This window comes from Hemicordylus capensis, chromosome 3, assembly GCF_027244095.1.
Source record: "Hemicordylus capensis ecotype Gifberg chromosome 3, rHemCap1.1.pri, whole genome shotgun sequence".
NCBI lineage: Eukaryota > Metazoa > Chordata > Lepidosauria > Squamata > Cordylidae > Hemicordylus > Hemicordylus capensis.
In genome coordinates this window covers 301,775,591-301,794,913 of record NC_069659.1, presented here as the reverse complement: position 1 = coordinate 301,794,913, position 19,323 = coordinate 301,775,591, and the positions used below count along the sequence as shown (strand labels likewise).

General features: G+C 44.4%; 1 protein-coding gene across 3 annotated transcripts in view; it reads left to right on the top strand.

The window, feature by feature from the left end:
* ITM2C (integral membrane protein 2C) overlaps positions 1–19,323 on the top strand; it is a 44,471-nt gene that overhangs the window by 17,606 nt on the left and 7,542 nt on the right. For 2 of the 3 annotated variants that reach the window (XM_053306115.1, XM_053306118.1), the window contains exons 2-5: positions 882–1,025; positions 7,990–8,178; positions 10,563–10,673; positions 14,330–14,480. In XM_053306115.1, coding sequence (XP_053162090.1) covers positions 882–1,025; positions 7,990–8,178; positions 10,563–10,673; positions 14,330–14,480 — 595 coding nt within the window. The remainder of the gene's footprint in view (positions 1–881; positions 1,026–7,989; positions 8,179–10,562; positions 10,674–14,329; positions 14,481–19,323) is intronic. The other variant, XM_053306116.1, reaches the window with a different exon arrangement.

Sequence of the window (19,323 nt, the reverse complement as noted above, 5' to 3'; positions counted from 1 at the left end):
GAGAGATTCATGTCTGCAACCTTGGAGAAGCCGCTGCCAGTCTGTGAAGACAATACTGAGCTAGATAGACCAGTGGTCTGACTCAGTATATGGCAGTTTCCTATGTCCTATGTTCCTGTGAATCAGGGCCTTGATTCAGAGCTCATTCTCTTGGCCACAATATGTGATACTGCTTTATACTGAGTTAGGCAGTTGATCTTGCTAGCTCAGGGCCATTTATACTTACTGGCAGTGTCTCTCCAGGATTTCAGACAGAGGTATTTCCCAGCCCCACCTGGAGATCAACAAAGAAATAGGAGGAGAACTGGTCTTGTGCTAAAGGTAAAGTGTGCCATTGAGTTGGTGTCAACTCCTGGCAACCACAGAGTCCTGTGGTTTTTCTTTGGTAGAATACAGGAGGGGTTTACCATTGCCATCTCCCGCAGAGTATGAGATGATGCCTTTCAGCATCTTCCTATATCGCTGCTGCCTGATATAGGTTTTTCCCATAGTCTGGGAAATGTACCAATGGGAATTCAAACTGGCAACCTCTGGCTTGCTAGTCAAGCCATTTCTCCACTCTGCCATTAAGTATAGTGAGAGGTCTTGTGGTAGCAAGCATGAATTGTCGCCTTTGCTAAACAGTGTCCACCTGCAGTGTCCACCTTTGCTTGCTTATTACAATGTAAATAAATAAATAAATAAATAAAATAATCTGACCTATTCATCATGAAAGGCAAGTTTTTTTGAAAGGCTTTATTTGTTTAGCCATTGTGATTCCTGTATCTTCTGGAAAGCCAATATTCCCCATAACCCCGAAAAATCCTCATTTGTGCTTAAACCTGTTATCACATTGCCCATTTCACACTTTGACTAACAATCCTGTCTCTCCCTTTGAACAGGAGGAGCAGCCCTTGCCAGTGCAGAACAGGAGGGCTCTCAGCCGCCTCTGCTACTTGACGATGATCCTGATGCTATTGTTCCTTGGCCTGATTTTGACGTCAATGTATATCTACCGATATTTCTCAGTTACTGGCTCAGCCCCGGTATGTATGGTGCAGTCTGGAGATTTTTCTTGCATTCAGGTTAACACATTGATCTCTCCTGTCACTGTTAGTTAGTTGACTTCTTCCTCCATCCCATATTATTTGTCAAGCGTCAGATTGTAAGGCAGTTTTTTGATACTCTGCATAAAATTCAAGCTTCTACCCCCTCATATTTCTATATTTCCTTGCATGTCTTTCCTTTTCTTGCTCTGCCTACTCTTCCACAAATTCATCTTCTATTTAACCCTCTTTCTCTTCTTGTGACATATGCATACTCTCTGCCTTCTACTGCAATATGCTTGGAACAGTTTCCTCTCCCCTCTGGCCACCAGCTCAGTACAGAAGACCAATTTCCTCTCCTTTAAGTCAGGAGATTGTCTGATCCAGCAAATCAATTTTTACAACGTTTATCTAGTTTGGCATTCAGTCATCAGGAATTTGTCTCTGGAAGGCTGCAAGCAGAGAACGAGGATGATGACCATCTCTGTATTATACGATCTAGTAATCACAGCTAATTGTTTTTGCTAGACCTATCACTGACTACTTGATCTCCATATCTTCCACAAGTTTTGTTTGATAAAGTGTTGTTTTCTTTCAGTCTGGAACCTGCAGTCATTCTCATGCCCTAGGCCAAAGGTGGCCAACCTGAGGTTCTTCAGCTGTTGTTGGATTACAAATCCTACCATCCCCAGTTGCAATAAATATGACTGGGGATGAAGGGAGTTGTAGTCCAGCAACAGCTGGAGAATTTCAGGTTTGCCATCCCGGGCCTAAGCCTTCCACAAAGCCCTCCTGACTTGCTTCCATTGCTTGCACCTCTGCTTCCCCCTTGCTCATTTTCATTCGTCATTGTCTTCCTCTACCCACTCTTGTTTGCCCAGGGTGAAATTGTTATCTGCTCAGGCAGAAATCACAGCTCATTTATATTATTATGTGAAGCATTTAAGTTAATGGTAGTAACAAACTGAAGTGGTTGGCATAGATATTAGAGATGTGCACGAACTGGATTTTGCGACTCAATTTGAGCACAAATTGGATAGCAAAATCCTCAAATCAATTAATCAAGACAGTGGCCAAGCAGGCTGTTTCAACTAATCAACTTCAAATCGGTTTGAGTGATTTGGCCATAGGGAACAATGTGTAACTCTAATCACCCCATTTGTTCCCCATGGGTGGGTCCTAGAGACACCAAAGTGGCTTGGCTGGTAAGACATGATGAGTGATACCTACTACCCAACCCATAAAAGAAATGAGCGAGAGGGTGGTTTTTGTTTTTTGTTTTAAACTAACCGTTCTAAAAAAACAAAAACAACCCATAGGATCCTATGGGGGTTTTGGAGAAAGGTTAAAAAAAAGTTACCTGTTTGGCCTGGCCTTTGAGGGTTTTTAAACTGCTGTAAACTGTTTTAAATGTTTGCCCTGGTTTTCCAAGGTTTTCAGCTATTTGAATGTTTAATTGGTTTTATTCTGTTTTAATAGTTTTGATTTTAATTGTTAACTGGTTTTAATTGTTTTATTCTGTTGTAAACTGCCCTGAGCCATTTTGGAAGGGCGGTATATAAATCAATCAGTCAATCATTCAATCAAAACATGTTTTAATCTCCTGCTTGCCCATTTCTTTTGTGGGTTGGGTGGTGCGTAGCAACCACCATACATTACCACCCAACCCACTTTGGTGCCTCTAGGACCTACCCATGGGGAACAATGGGGTGTTCTCCATTGTTCCCTATGGCTGAAAGAAACTGCACTCAGAATTCACATGACAGGTTTTGCATTGCATTTTGCAAGGCAGTTTGCGTCCCTGGCTTGCAAAACACTGCAAACTAGAAGCACACAGTCAGAGGTGTAACTAGGGAAAATGCCGCCTAGGGCAAGCACTGAAATTGCGCCCCCCTTTGCTCTCCCTGTCCAGACATCTGACACGCATCTTTCAGAAAACTTGCCTTTTACCATAATATTAGCTCAAAAATGCAAAATACAAAATTACAAAAATTACAAAGCTGCTATTTAGTAAACAAAAGCTAAGGGCATCAGAATCAAGGATGCACTTAACATAATGTGTAGTTACTTGGGGACCTCAAGAAGCACAGATGAAGTGCAACAATTCTGGTAATGAAAGAAATCACTTGGACTACAAACTGTAATGTTTCCCAGCAGGGAAGAAAATCATATAAAACAAACAAATCAAATTGAACAAATAAATAATAAATAAATATAGAGAAAAGAAGTTCATTGTGCCTTGCTGTGTCTCGTTTTAAAGTTCATGCTGAGCTAGTTAGAGCCAGCATGGTGTAGTGGTTAGAGTGCTGGACTAGGACTGGGGAGACCCGAGTTCAAATCCCCATTCAGCCATGATACTAGCTGGGTTCCTTGTCAGCTTCTTCTCCCAGCCCCCAATTCCATATCATATTGTAAGTATCTGATGACAATAACTTGCCTTCTAAATTGCTACCACCAAACTAATTTTCTGAGAACTGCAAGGTACCTGCTGAATGGAGTCCAAAAAGACATGTGGCCAACAGCACTTATCCACTCAGCAGTCTTCTCTTTTAATAGGCTTTGTTGCATATTAAGTTCTCCAACTACAAAACTAATTTGTAGTTTTCATTTCCAAGCCCTTTGTTGTTGCTCTCTTTTAGTGCATTGCTGAGCAACAATTGACAGCTTTCCCTTTCAATCAGGGGCATCGCTAGGGGAGAGGGGGCACATGTTCGCCCCTCTCCCCAGAGGCCCCTCTGAGTGAGGGAGATAATGAAGAAAATAGGAAGGGGTAGAGTTTGGGGCCCCTCAGGAACTGGAGGGGCCTGGTTCTTTGAACCCATCAGCTCAATTATAACTACACCCCTGCTTCCCATGCTGGACGCAGGTTTGCTCTGTATTTTTACATCGGGGGTGGGGGTTGTGCAAAAGTCTTCTGTCACATGATGTTTAAACTATGCTGTTTAGAGAGTAAGACTTGGGATATTTGCTGCTGGTCCCAAGAACATAGGAAGCTGCCATCTACTGAGTCAGACCATAGGCCCATCTAGCTCAGTATTGTCTTCACAGACTGGCAGCGGCTTCTCCAAGGTTGCAGGCAGGAATCTCTTTCAGCCCTATCTTGGAGTTGCCAGGGAGGGAACTTGTAACCTTCTGCTCTTTCCAGGGTGGCCCCATCTCCTAAGGGGAATATCTTACAATGCTGACATGTAGTCTTCCATTCAAATGCAAACCAGGCTAGACCCTGCTTAGCAAAGGGGACAACTCATGCTTGCTACCACAAGAGCAGCTCTCCTCCCAAAGACAAGCCAAACTAGTTATGGCCTTAAGGACTTCATTTGGCCATGCATTAAAATTACTGTTGTGTTTTTTTTTTTAAACAAATAGAAGTGATGAGGTGGGGGAGCTCTGTCTGTTGTCCTGGCTGGAATGAATGACTTGGCTTCTCCTCCTCTAGAACTGCCCCTGTCAGAAACCATTCCTGCTGGTCATTATGCAGCTTCATTAGGTAACTGAAGCATCATCTTCACACATCTCTTCCACAAGATCAGGGGCCCTGGGGCAATCCCACTTCCTGTCCATGTGTTCAGGATACATGTGGAGAGAGGGTACACGTGCACTCCAAAGTGTGAGAGTTGGTGCCTGAATTTGCTTATTTTCTTCTTCCCTTACTCGTTCTTTCCCTTTTTGGATTGTGTCTATTGAATTGCAAGCCAGTCTCCCAGACTATATACTGCCTTGAGTGCTTTTGGGGAATGGTGACTTCCTAAACATAGGAAGTCACTAAGTAAATATAGAAGGCTAATCAATAACAGAATGACCTGTGTGGTTTTATTCATTACGTTGGGAGCATATTCAGTTTGCCTACCTGGTCAGTGTGCGTCCAGATGGCCGTTGTGAAAAATGAGGGATGCACATTCAGCCTTTGTCCTCCAAATGCTTCTCTGGCTTCATCTTGCACTGGTCCCACCTGTCATAACCCACAGTCAGTTGGATAGAGATAAGAAGTGAGGTCCCCCAGGGATCTGTACTGGAACCAATGCTCTTTAACTTGTTCATAAATGATCTATAAGTGGCCAAATTTGCAGATGACACTAAAATATTTAGAGTAGTGAAATACAAAAAAGACTGTAAGAAGTTCCAAAAGGATCTCTCCAAACTGGCTTAGTGGGTGACAAAATGGCAAATGGGGTTCAGTGTAAGCAAGTGTAAAGTGATTCATATGGGGTGGGGGAGGGACCCCTAACTTCACATATACACTGATGGGGTCTGAGCTGTCGGTGACTGACCAGGAGAGAGATCTTGGAGTTGTGTTGGACAGCTAATTGAATGTGCCGACTCAATGTGTGGCAGCTGTAAAAAAAAAAAGGCAAATTCCATGCTGGGAATCTTTAGGAAGGGGACTGAAAATAAAACTGCTAATATTACAATGCCCTTATACACATCTATGGTGCAGCCACATTTGAAGCACTATGTACCATTCTTGTCACCATATCTTGAGGACAGTGTAGAACTGGAAAAGGTGCAGAAGAGGGCAACCAAGATGAAATGGAGCACCTTCCTTGTGAGGCAAGGCTACAGCATCTGGGGCTTTTGGGTTTGGAAAAGAGGTGATTACGGGGAGACATGATAGAGGTGTATACAGTTATGCATGGAGTAGAGAGAGTAGACAGAGGATTTTTTCTCCCTCTCTCACAACACTAGAACCAGGGATCATCCCATGAAACTGAAGGCCGGGAAATGTAGGAGCAATAAAAGGAAGTTCTTTTTCACGCAGTGCATAATTAATCTAGGGAATTCTCTGCCATGAGATGTGGTGATGGTCACTAGCTTGAATTGCTTTAAAAGGGACTTAGATGGAGGTCAGGTCTATCAATGGCTACTAGTCTTGTGGCTATAGGCCACCTCCAGCCTCGGAGGCCAAATGCTCTTAAATACCAGTTGCACAGGAGCAACAGCAAGGGTATGCCCTCACCTCATGCCTGTGGGCTTCTTATGTAACATAGGAAGCTGCCTTATACGGAGTCAGACCATTGGTCCATCTTGCTCAGTATTGCCCGCAGTCACTGGCAGCAGCTCTCCAAAGTTACAGGCAGAAATCTCTCCCAGACTTACCTGGAGTTGCCAGAGAGTGAACCTGGTACCTCCTGCATACAAACATGCAGATGTTCTTCCACTGAGCGATGGCCCTATCCTCTAAGGGGAATATTTTACCGTGCTCAGATATAGTCTCCCATCCAAATGCAAACCAAAGTGGACCCTGCTTAGCAAATGGGACAATTCATGTCCCCTACCACAAGATAATCTCCCCTCTGTCAGTCTTGGACTGTCTACTTGGCTTACTAATACTACAAACTACTACAAACATTTATACACCGCGTTTCAACAAAAGTTTCCAAAGCAGTTTATATAAATAATAAATAAATAAAGATGGATCCCTGACCCTAAAGGGCTCACAATCTTTAAAAAAACAAACCACCAAACAAAAAACTAGATGGCCTCTACCATGCCATCTAGTTCAATCAGCACTATTGCCTTTCAGTGAATTGCAATATAGATCAGAGCACCACCAGTCTGTTGCGCAGATAGTGTCAATGATGGGGCAAATGGAGACTGTGTAGTTTGTGTAGCAGGAATTTCACAACAAAGGGCAAACTGTTTGATGTTAAATGTGCTGTCCCATTGGGGGATTATTTTCATCTTCAGATAGCAGCTGCAAAGGGGTCCAGGCCAGATCAGGACCATAGCTTGGAGCTAGAGGATATTTCACTTTTAATTCTGCACAGTTTTTTCTGCAAAAAAAAAAAAAAAAAGAAAGAAAGAAAGAAAAAGAAAAAGTGCAGCCTTCCATCCAAAGCTGCTGTGGCCTCCTGAAGCTTCTAACTTGCTACTTTAGCATCTTCAGGGCCCTTAGCAGCTCTGAGGGAGAGCAATTTTAATGCAGAATTAAAGGATTATATGCCTTCTACTTCCATGTTACCGTCTGTTCTGGATTGCCCTCTTGCACACAGCTCCAGTTTATAAGTGAAAGGAAGCCCCAAACTAGACAACGAGGCCATTCTCACGATGAATACGATGGATATTTATGTACTGCTTTTCAACAAAAGTACCTAAAGCGGTATATATAGTTATAAATAAAAATGGCTCCCTGTCCCCAAAGGGCTCACAATCTAAAAAAGAAACATAAGATGGACATCAGCAACAGCCACTGGAGGGATGTTGTGCTGTCCGGCCAGTTTCTCTCCCCGTGCTAAATAAAGAGAACCACCACTTTAAAAAGGTGCCTCTTTGCTCAGTTAGCAGGGGACCTTGCTGGGCAAGGGAGGCAGGCTCCTGCCTACCACACCGCACATGATCTCCTTTACCCGACTGCTCAGCCATTCACCTGACACATGAGCAGTGCTGCGGCAAGCGGCGGAGCTGGGAGCCCAAGAAAGTCCTCTGGCATCCCACAATGCACTGCGCCAGGAGTGCAGTTCAGCTGGGGATTCCCCTGCTGCCGGGTGCTCTTGCCGCCTGGCTTTGTGGATGCTAGGGCAGCAGGCCCACGCCCCATCGGGCTGCACATGATGGGGAATGGGGTAGAATGGTGCGTTTGTGCCCACCTGCCCCACTATTAGCCCAGGTAAAAAAAAACCCAGGCTATCTTGTTGTGGAGCACTGGGATCGGGACCAATCCCAGCGCCCATACCCAGGTATATTAGCCCTATCTAGGTATAGCTGGTTGTGAACATGACCTTATTGAACTTAATGTTGCATCTGGTTTGATCCTAATACTGATTTTTTAAAAAATGTTATTGCTTTTTCAAGAGTCCTTCTTTGTTAATTTCCAGCACTTTGTTGCCACTAGTTTGGTGCCCTCAGCTGAAAGCACGTGAAGCCGGATATGCAGTTGGCTTTAGTTGTTTTATCCTGCTTGAGCTGCTCTTGTAACAAAGGACATCATGCTGTGCCTTTTTGACCCACTCTTATTTCCTGTTCACAGGCTTACTTGGAAAATGTATTCCGCTGTGGGGTCATCTATGAAGACCATTCCTACTCTCAGTTAAGGGAACAACTGGAACTGCATGAGGATGTGAGGATTTACCTGGAGGAGGACTATGAGCAGATCAATGTCCCAATGCCCCACTTTGGTGAAAGTGATCCTGCAGATATTATTCATGATTTTCAGCGGGTAAGGAATTAGAAATGGATTACAGACATTGACTACAGGGAAAGGGATGGAGCATGAAGACACCAATAATTGGTGGGAGCAGCTTTAGACATACTGAACAGGTTACAGGAGAAGATGCACAGGCGAGTCATGCTTTAACATAAGCCCTGTTCAATAGGGATGTGCACAAAGCGTTTTGTGCAGCCGTGGGGTGGTGGGGTGGTGGTGGTCGTCATGGAGAGAGGTAGCTTTAAAAGGAGGCATGGACGTATTACTTGTGTCTCCGCCCCACCCCCTTCATGGCTGTGGCAGCTCGAATTATTTCGATGCCTCTGTAATGAGACACCGAAAAGATTCGGGCACATCGGTTCACACGTTAGTAATACAACCTGTGTACAGTGTATGCTTGTACAGATCTGTACACATAAGCAGTTATTCACACATTATGTTCAATGCATATAGTAGTACACTTCCTGTCTGTACCTGCATTTGAAGGAGACTGCACCCAGATTTGCTTTTAAAATTAATGCGTGCACACACACACTGATACCTGGATGCAAGTACAACATCATGTTTTAATAGGGCTGCTGCCAGTGTATCTTTCAAAAAGGAACTTGCATGGTGGGTTGGTGCAAGTTCATGCAATGTTACATCTTGGAACCGTTCCATAGTGAATGTGTGGTCCAGGGCAAATGAGAGAGCATGTGGGGCACTGGCCTTGCCCCCTGATGTCGGCTATGGCCCTCACGCTGATACCAGTGCCAGGGCCTGCCAGTCTGCCTCCTTTGCACGCTCCTTCATCAGCCTCTCCTGGCCCAACTTGCATCTAGCGAAGAAGCTATAAGCTTCCTTTCCTCCTCCCGCCGCTGCTCTCCTTTGTGTGCCCTTACAGCAGCCTCTCCCGGCTTGCAGGCAGTTTGCTATGGAGGGCTTGCTTTTGCAAAGTTTGGGGTATGGGCGACGGCATGGGACAAGTGCCCTGATTTCCACCCCCAAAGGATAGGCCTGGGGAAGGGCAGCTTCTGTGGTCCCAGGGCATGGTGTGTAGGCAATGATGCAGCAACCCATGTTGATACTAGTTAGGCCTGAATCTGATCAGTGCTTGGAAGGGATAATGCCCCATGGCACATCGCCTTGAATTCCATGGAAGAACGGTGGGGTGTGAATGTTATATATATCTAAGCATTATATTTAAATAAGCACATAGTTCTTTCTCTCGTGTTGCTTCTTCAGGACATTTGAAATCACTGTTGGAATATCTGTAATTCATGTGTAGAATAGTGGAATAGCATTTCACTGTTAAAAAAAAGAAAATAAATGACAAGCGATCTGTAGCTAAATACATCCCCTTCCCACGGGAACAGAAACTGACATGGAGCAATTCCTAGAGGGATTATTCAGGGGGCAATGACTCACTGCTCCCCACCAGCCTGCCAGTCAGAATCAACAGAAGTGATAACGCGGGCTGAATGTGTGAGCAATAAACTTTTATTTGAAATTGCTTGTGCTTGTTTCGTTTTTCTCTGAGTACTTTCCATACTCTTTATTCTTAATTTTGTACTTAATTTGGGAAGGGCATTCGGCTGGGTAGCAACATCTCTTGTCAAGATATCGTTATATTTCATTGATGTAAGTTCAAAGCTCAGGGATGCTATCGATCTTTTGTTTCTGTTTTATATACACTTAATAAAATTCAATACACCCTCCCCCCAAAGGCACTTTTGAAGGTTCTTGCCCATAGGGAAAGGCATTGCTAGTTAATACAGTGCTATATGAAGTGCTATGTGAGACCTCCATTTTTAATTCCGCTTGCAGCGAATTGCAGAAAAGCAAGGCCTTGGTGGCACTCAAGAGGTCTAGCGTGGAAACACCTTCCGCTAAGTGGGTGTGCAGAACAAATCCCTTGATCAGCCTACTTCAGCCACTTCAAAAGAGAGGTTGGCTTGAGTTGAGAGGCGGAGAGTTTTACTCGAGGGAGGCTTTCAGGAAGCAAATGTGTCAAGTTCTAATAGGCAATCAATCTTAATGTGACCATAACTGTTTTTTCAGTATCTTTCAAAGATGCATTTGTTCCGGCTGGCCTTCCCCACTCTGTCAAATCGAAACTGGATTTAAAATTATTAACTCTCTTATATCTGGTGTGTTTGTTGTACTGCGTGCTTTATTACATGTTTGTTCTCTTTTTCTAAACTACTTTGAGACTGTTGAGAGGGGCCATTTTAAAGAAATAAATATGAAGAAACTTTATTTGGACATTACAAAGGCTCTAACCCATTTGGGCCTGAAGGATCTATGCTTAAGAGAGTCAATCCCTTTTCCTCCCCATCCACACATCTGCACACCTCCATCTTTCCGTTTGAGTTCATGAGTCTGTTTGGAGCCCACCCTGTCGTTTTGGCTTACAGGGGTTAACGGCCTATCATGACATCGCCTTGGACAAATGCTACGTCATTGAGCTGAATACCACCATTGTCATGCCACCTCAGAATTTCTGGGAGCTGCTGATTAATGTGAAGGTAGGTAGGAGATGCATTGGATTATTTCCCTACCCACGGCATTTATTTATCTTTTTACAAACATGGGTGGGCTTGTATCCAGTGCCCAATCACACTATTTCCTGAAAGAGAAGTTGCAGTTAAAAAATAATTAACGACCTTTACTCATTGTAATATGTAGTTCATGCAGCTTTTGGATTGCATTTATAGGGTTCAATGTTAGTTCAGTGTCTGATCCGTCTTCACTTAGGTATGGGTTTCTACTTGTATAGACAGACCTTCCCAGTGTTTGGCTCATGGGTGCAGGTCATAGATAACTGTGTTAGGCTTCTCTTTTCTCAAGCCATTATTTTGTGATTGGCTACACCTCTTGAGCCACCATTTTGTGAGCCACCATCTGCTGCACTTCAGGACTTCCGTTTGTTTTTTAAGCAGCCCACAGAAGCTTGAAGTCTGCCCTCCCCTTAGTCTGTATTTCAGTCTTAAACAGATGTGTTAGGATGACCATGCACAGATGTAGCTGCAGCAGCAACTTGAAGCATTTGGGTCAAACTTATCAGAGAAGATTCCTTCATAAGAAAAGCCCTGCTGGATCAGGCCCAAGGCCTATCTAGTCTAGCATCATTTTTCTCACAGTGAAACATGTCTCTGGGAAGCCCACAGGCAAGAGCTGAGGGCATATGCCCCCTCTGCTGTTGCTCCCCTGGAAGTGGTATTTAGAGGCATCTTGCATCTGAGGCTGGAGGTGGCCTATAGCCCTCAGACTAGTAGCCATTGATAGACCTGCCCTCCATGAATTTATCTAAACTCCTTTTAAAGCCTTTAAAAAAAAATCAGGTACATAAATTTGCAACAAAATAGATGGCACCATAATTATGTATGTATGTTTGAAAGATATTGTATGCTTCCATTCTTTGCAAGTGAATTCATGGCAGCTTACAAGAAGATTTTAAGACATAATGGACCACATGCTCTGCAGAGTTAGGAGAGCGGAGCTAGAGTTGCGCCCTTGCAGAGTTCATAGAAATCCATAATAAAAGCAGCAGCATATAGGAATCTTAGTCTACTCCATTCTTTCCTTTCCCATAAACACCTTCTTCTGTGCCATATAACGGCTCTGAGCAATGCCTCAAAAGTGGGGAGTGACTTTAATAAGGAGGCCATCTTTTCATCGAGGTCAAAAGGACTGCTTTTAGAAATACTCATGATTAAGTTTCAAAAAGAAAGAAAAGGAGAGGCAAAATTCAGACGTATTGCATCTAAAGAATGTTGTGGTGGTAACTTTTTAATCAGGAGAGAGCAACTGTCTCTGTCCAGCACAGCATCCTTCCAGTGATTGTTGCTGGTGTCTACCTTTGTGTTTTTAGACTGTAAGCTCTTTGGGGACAGAGCTCATTAATAAAATAAAATAAAATCTTACTTTTTATGTAAACTGCATTGAGAACTTTTTTTTTGTTGAAAAGCAGTATATAAATAATAGTAGTACTCTTGAAGAATTGTGTGGTCTGAAACACAGCTGGGTGGGGAGGGGAGGCAGCTACTCTCTCCCTCCCTCAATGGCTCCTCCGGCCTTCCCCAAGGCTTTAAGGTTAAAGAGTGAGGTTGGTTAATCTCTGTCGCTGCTGTAGATGTTTGTACTTAAACAGCTGATGAACAAAACTTTCCCACACTCCAGAGATGTATCCAAATCCTCTAACCTTGCATATTTAATATGAATATTGTCAGTAACAGTCTAGCCCAGTGATTCTCAAAGTTGGGTCCCCAGATGTTATTGGACTTCAACTCCCATAATCCCCAACCAAAGGCCACTGAGACTGGGGATTATGGGAGCTGAAGTCCAATAACACCTGAGGACCCAAGTTTGAGAATCCCTGGTCTAGCCAGTCCCTCTTTCTCTCCTCCTCTAATGCAGAATGCAGCTAGATCAATAGCCTAACTTCGGTAGAACTGTTGTGCTAGCATTCCTGAGAACTCCCGGTAATAGACTGAACCAGCAATATTCTAGGAGAGATTATTGATTTAGCCTGCCATGCCAATGCAGCAGCACAGTGATGTGTTAGAATTCCCTGATCTGTTGAGTTTTCTAATCTCTCAGAAGATCACCAATCATTTGGTCAGGGAGTGGGCTGGGAGTATTTCCATGGTTTAACTTGCTTGCTTATTCATATGGCACTATCTGTTCAGCTGATACCAATTTGCTCACATCAGTCTGATTTCTCTGCCTGTAGACTGGATTGTTTAGATTAGTTTGTTGATGGGAAGATATTGGGTGAATTTGTAGCTCTGTCTTGGGAAGTGTTTGCCAATAGGGTCTGTCTGTTCAATTTGATGGGATGAAAATCCAAAATAGTGCTGTCTGGTGGGCTTTTCTGATATATTTAATCCAGTTACTCAGATGGGTATTTCTATCCATATGATACATTAGGATAGCTGATAATTTTATGCTAATTTATCTATGTACGCCATCTGTCAGGAATGCTATAGTAGTTATGCATTGAACCTAGGGGCTGGACCAGTGTTCCTGAAAGAGGGATTCCCAGATGTTGTTGACTACAACTCACATAATCCCCAGCCAAAGGTCATTGTTGCTGGGGATTATGGGAGATATACAGAAGAACCTCATTATTTTGCAGAACTGCTATTCACAGTTCCACATATTCATGGGATGTCTAATAGACATCCGTTTCCAGTATCTGTAGATACAATAGGGTTAAAGCCCATGTATCTGCGGTTCCTAGAGGACCAGAAGTGACTGTGGGGGTCACTTCCGCCCTCCATTTTGTCTAAAGGAGCCATTGCCAATCAACATCTGGGAATCCTTGATACAGGGAAATCTGGGCTAGACTAGAAGATCTGCAAGGTCCATTCCAAGTCTAAATAAACAGTGCAAACAAAACTTGATACTCTTCTGGCTAGACCATCATTCCTTCCCACATTATGACCCACCAGTGAAAATGTATAAGGACATAGTCACTGAAATTGTGTGGGGCAAGATAAGTTTGAAGCGGGGGTTATTTCAAGAAGTCTGACTAGAACACTGCTACTTTCCTGCAGTATTGTTGTTGCTGTTAATATGGAACAAAATAAACAAAAGGCAGATTTTTATGGAACAAAATAAACAAAAGGCAGATTCCTGTCCCCAGGAACTTGCAATCTAAATTTAAATCAGGGAGAGAAAGTAGGTGCCATGTAGGTTTGCTACTAGAAGGAAGAAAGGTAGAAAAGGAGGACTGCTTTGGGTCATGCAAATGTTTGTTTTTGTCTTTTAAGTAAAAAACATCAATTTTGCCAATTTTGAGAAGGTTTAACCTAATGCCAGTTTGCACTGTTAAATTGCTTTCAGAAAGTTTGCACAATAATTGTACCTCTAATCTCAAGAATTCTGCTTGAGATTTTATAGCATAGTGGTTTTATGGTATGTGTTAAATCTTTTGATGGTGATTGGATCACCAATTGGTATGTGTTAAATCTTTTGATGGTTGTTTGGATCAAAATCGTGTAGTTCCGATAAATCACTTCTGAAGGATGAAATTACCAACTGTTGTGCCAGTAATATGAAAGGAAATTCTTTGGTTCCCCCCCCCCACCCCCAACACACACCCCCTCTTTTCTTTCTTTCTTTCTTCTAAATTTGAAAACATATTCTGAGAATTCTATGAATAATTCTGTTATTTCAGAAAGGGGCATACCTCCCACAAACCTACATAATCCATGAGGAGATGATAGTCACAGAACATGTCACCGACATGGAACAGCTTGGCTCCTTTATATATCATCTATGCCATGGCAAAGAGACCTATAAGCTGAAGCGCAGGACTTCAAGGAGACGTAAGGATCTACTCTTATTACATGCATTCTTTTTTTTTCTTTTTTCTTCAGTACTGCAGTTGATTGCTATACATTGGCAAGAATGACTCTTCTGGCATTTAAAAAAAAAGCTGTTTCTCTGTGCATCAGTCCAGTTCTACCTCATTGACTGAAAATAAATAAAAATAAATAAAAATAAGCTGCATAAAAACAGAGAAAGATGTTAAAACTAGATTCTAAACAGCGTTGTGTTCCCCCTAAATTTTTACATCTATGTACAGAATGAGTTTTGTTCTGGGTGGCAGTATCAAGAGGCTGTGTATGCACACTTGCATTCAGAGTGAGGCCTTCCTGATTAACCCTGAGCAGATCAAAAATTAACTGAGCAGACATTAAAAAAAACCCTTGTGTGTGTGCATACACGCACATGCCTTAGAGCAGGGATTCTCAACATTGGGTCCCCAGATGTTATTGGACTTCAACTCCCATAATCCCCAGACCCAGTGCCTTTGGGGATTATGGGAGCTGAAGTCCAATAACATCTGGGGACCCAACGTTGAGAATCCTTGCCTTAGAGGTAAAACTGGTGGTTATAATGCAGCATCTAAAAGACAAATAAAAAGGTATTTGGTTGGCACCAGCAAGACCATCATGCTCACCAATAGGTGAGCATGAGCCTCCCCACCACCAATGAGCCTCCCCACCACCAATGAAACACGGTAACTTTTTATTTAAGAGCACCAAACCAGAAAGTATTGAGAGAGACAGTATTATTGTATTCTAACACTCAACTGATATCAGCAGCAAGCTTCTTGCTTGAAGGAGAAGCTGCTGCGTGAACTCTGGAAGCAGCGTGCCCTTTCAGTGTGCAGAACACCCATTTAGCTGTCAATATTGATAGTCAATGACATTGTATAAATGCAACATCAACAGAATGCCCTGTGCCAGACACACATTGATCACAGCAGCTTAATCTCATTGGCTCATTGGGGTATCACAGGACTGAATCTATTAGTTCAAGTAGGTCAAAGAGAAAGAAAGGTCAACCATGCAACACAGAGAAGGAGTAACCTTTCATCGTGAAACCCATTCATGGCATAATCACGTATAATTCCTGCTCCTAATGGTTCAGAGCTTATCTTGCGTGTCATCCTTGTCCCCCGCAGTTGGTATCAATCAAAGTAAAATAGAACTCCAGTGCAGCCATTTAAAAAAAATAAAAAAATCTAAAGACTTGGGTACTCAGAGGGAGAGAAACTTCTATATGAATTTCTGTAGAATCTTACTATGGTAGTATTTTTAACAGTTTAAACTCGGTGGGAAATTAAATATAAGCCAAGTGAGTCTACCCTGGAAAAGGGCAAAACAAAAACCCAAATGCCTAGCTATGCTGTGGCTTCCTTCCTCTTCCAGTCCTCTGGACTCGCATGGCCAGGGGCTCCACAGCATACCCCTAATCTGACCTCCTCTCTCCCTCCTCCTCTCTGGTATCTGCCTTACTGGGTACTCAGACTCAGCCCACCCCCTCCATCAGTCTGACTGACAGGCTCAGCAGCAGGGCCAGTGGGATTGCTGAACATCAGCCAGGAGGGTAAGAAGCTTGCTGGCGGCCCAGTTCCTGCCAGTGGCTTATAGCCCGTTGCAAATGGGCACATATGTTAGCATGTGTGCCCTAACCACACCCCCTGCATCAATGTCAGTTGATGGTTGATTGGACAAGGGGGTGAAGACATCACTGGGCCCCCAAGGTGGGAGGAGGTTGCCATGTTGCCCCTTTGTCCCTTTCTCAGGGCACCCCCTTGCCCCTTCCTGCACTCAGCTGGAGAACAAAGTGCTTGCCAGCTGGAAACATGAGGCACACCCCTCTCCTGCCCAGCTGGCGTTTTATTGAAGTGCTGGCTGGCTGGGGGCTTCTTTCTAGAGGTGTGCACGAATCATATTTTGCAATTTTGATTTCAGCTCAAATCGAATCGCAAAATACTTGAATTTATTTGTTGAAACAGCTGCCATTGCTGGCTGTTTCAACGAATCAACTCAAATCAAATCGAGTGATATGAGTGATTCAGCCATAGGGAACAATGAGGAACTCGAATCACCCCATTGTTCCCCATGGTTAGGTCCTAGGGACACTAAATTGGGCTGGGTAGCAGGGCATGATGGGTACTACCTACCACTCAACCCACAAAAAAAAAAATGGGCAAGTGGTGTTTTTTTTTAACCTTCCCCCAAAATACCCATAGGATCCAATGGGATTTTTTGGGGAAAGGTTAAACATTTTCTAAAAATAACCTGCTTGCCCATTTCTCTTGTGGGTTGGGTAGTAGGCAGCACTCATCATGTCATATCACTGAATCTACTTTAGTGTCTCTAGGACCTACCCATGGGAAACAATGGGGTGATTTGAGTTCCCCATTTTTCCCTATGGCTGAAACAAGCAGAGTGCTCAAATATTGCAACTCTGCCTTGAAAAACACTGCAGAACAACAGCACACAGGCTCTCCCAACACAGAACACCACATTTTGCAAAATACAGAGTCCAAAAATGGCTAAAGAAGAATCACTGACCCAGAATCCACTGCCAGCCACAGTGCCTGCGCTGCAGTAACATCATTGGCAAATTGCTCTCACACACAATTATGACTCCTTACTTCAGCATTGCAACAGCTGCCACAGCAGCACCCTTAGCAGCCAGGAAGCATAGCCATAAGCTCAACTAGAACTGCTTCAGCCACATTTTGATTGAGTACACCTTGCAATGCAGATTGCAGAGCAGTCCAGAGCAGTGTCTGAAGCACAAGTTACTCTCAAGCCTAGATATGGAGCTCATCACAGTAGTCACCAAGGAATGAATGAGCTCATCACAGTAGTCACACAAGTAGTCACCAAGACACAGACACATAGAGCTGAGCTGCTACTGTCCATTTCTCGCTACAACACCATCTCACAAACAGACCAAACCACAACTCAAGGAGGGCAGGCAGGCATCCAAGTTCTGCCTTTGTCAATCTGAGATCCAGAAAAACCAAATAGTTAACAGGAAGCAGTAGCACAGCAAGCATATTATACTTAATCAGTGCTGAGAAAACTACAAAATCAAACTGTCCATCCTGCCTGCTACAAAGAGACAAGGACAGAGCAGTCATGGCCTGATGGACCAATGCATATGCTCTTACAGTGGGAAGCAGTCTTCTTTCTTCTCTTCTTCTCCAGCGTATGTACATGCCTGCCTGTGTCTGGATAACACCATGGCCTCAGATAGGTGCTGGGCCCTGGCTGACAGCCTGACACATGGGTTAGAGCACCAGTCCATCATCTCATCATCAGCCATGCTGGTGGTGTGTGTGTGTGCATGTCAGCAGCACTAACGGGCAGACTGCGACACATCTGGGGTTGGGGTTGGCCAAGGTGGGGCAAGCTGCCAGTGGTGTTGCAGTGGGTACGGGTGACCATGAGTCACTCACCCTCCATGGCCAGCTCTGGATAGTCCAGCAGTGGCAGGTTGGCCTTCTGGAAGACCAGCTGCTCCACCAACTCAGTGTCCAAGCATGCGTGATGGGGTATCACCACGTCCCCGGCCATGGAGAACACTCTCTCACTCTGGACTCTGGTCGGCGGGCATGAGGGGAACTGTCCGACAACCACCGCCAAGCAGCGCATGTTTTATCCTGTGCTGAGTCTATCCAACACTCCAATCCTCGGCTGACCTGCCAGGGTGATTGCTTCCCCGGTGGTCAGTGTGGTCTGGAGCTCACACATTGACTTCTTGAGGAGTAGAGCGGTGGGCAAAGCCTGGCTCGGCGTTGCTGTCTTGGCACACAAGCTGTTCATGGTAACAAAGAAAGGCTCGTGTGCCAAGACAACCACCTCAGAAAGGAGTGCCCAGTCCTGATTATATAGGTCGTGCACTTCCAAGCCATGTTCCCTTGCCAGGGCATGAATGGCCACTTCTTGCTCCTGCTGGTGACAGAGCAAAAGAAAGATAGACTTCTACTAGGTCAGAACATCCTGAGGGATCAGGTGTCCAGGTAGGTGGAGCTCAGGCTGCCTCTTCTTGAGAACCTGTCCAACCTTTTCACTCTAGTGGAAGAAAGTTGCTTTATTGCAGCACCTCTCCACAAAAACAGCTGTGACAGCAGCAGGATGGCACCCAGCACCTGCAGCAGGGATGTCTTGCCTAGCCGCAACCCCAGAAGGGCCAAACACATGCACAGAGAAATGGCAATTTTTAAAAAATGCCAGATTCAGTGTGTGTGTCACACAACAGCGGGACATAAAACGATTCTGCTCAGCTATCTTAGTTATATTGGCAGTATTGTCTATGACCATAAACCCTTGGCGAAGATTGTCTGCCCCAGCAGCCATGCCCCTACCTGGCGATCCATGGTTGTCTATAGCTTACCTGTCTGTGTGGTCAGTGTCCACCACCTCCACGTGCAGCACAGACCACTCTGTCCCTGGGGCTGAGAATGTACAGGAAGCAGAAGTAGTTCCTGCTCCTCCTTAGTCTCAGGCTAAGTGTGTGTGTGTGTGTGTGTGTGTGTGTGTGTGTGTGTGTGTGTGTGTGTGTTCTCACTGTCAGTGGGGATTGGGAAGGATGGAGAGAGAAATCTGGCTGGGCTAGTAGCCAATGACACTTCCTCCACTGCCACGGAAAGAGCTTCTTCCCTGACAGAGGAGGAAACACACACCACTACTGCCAAATTTTACCTCAGTTGCCATAGACACTGCGGGACTAGGCTTCTCCAGGAAGCAGAGCTTGCACAAAACATCATCGGGGGCGACTCAGGGAGTAGGCCCCTCTCGCCATTGCCCACCATGACCAGCAGCATCCCCCCTCCCTCTGACTGCCTTTCTGCTCCTGACT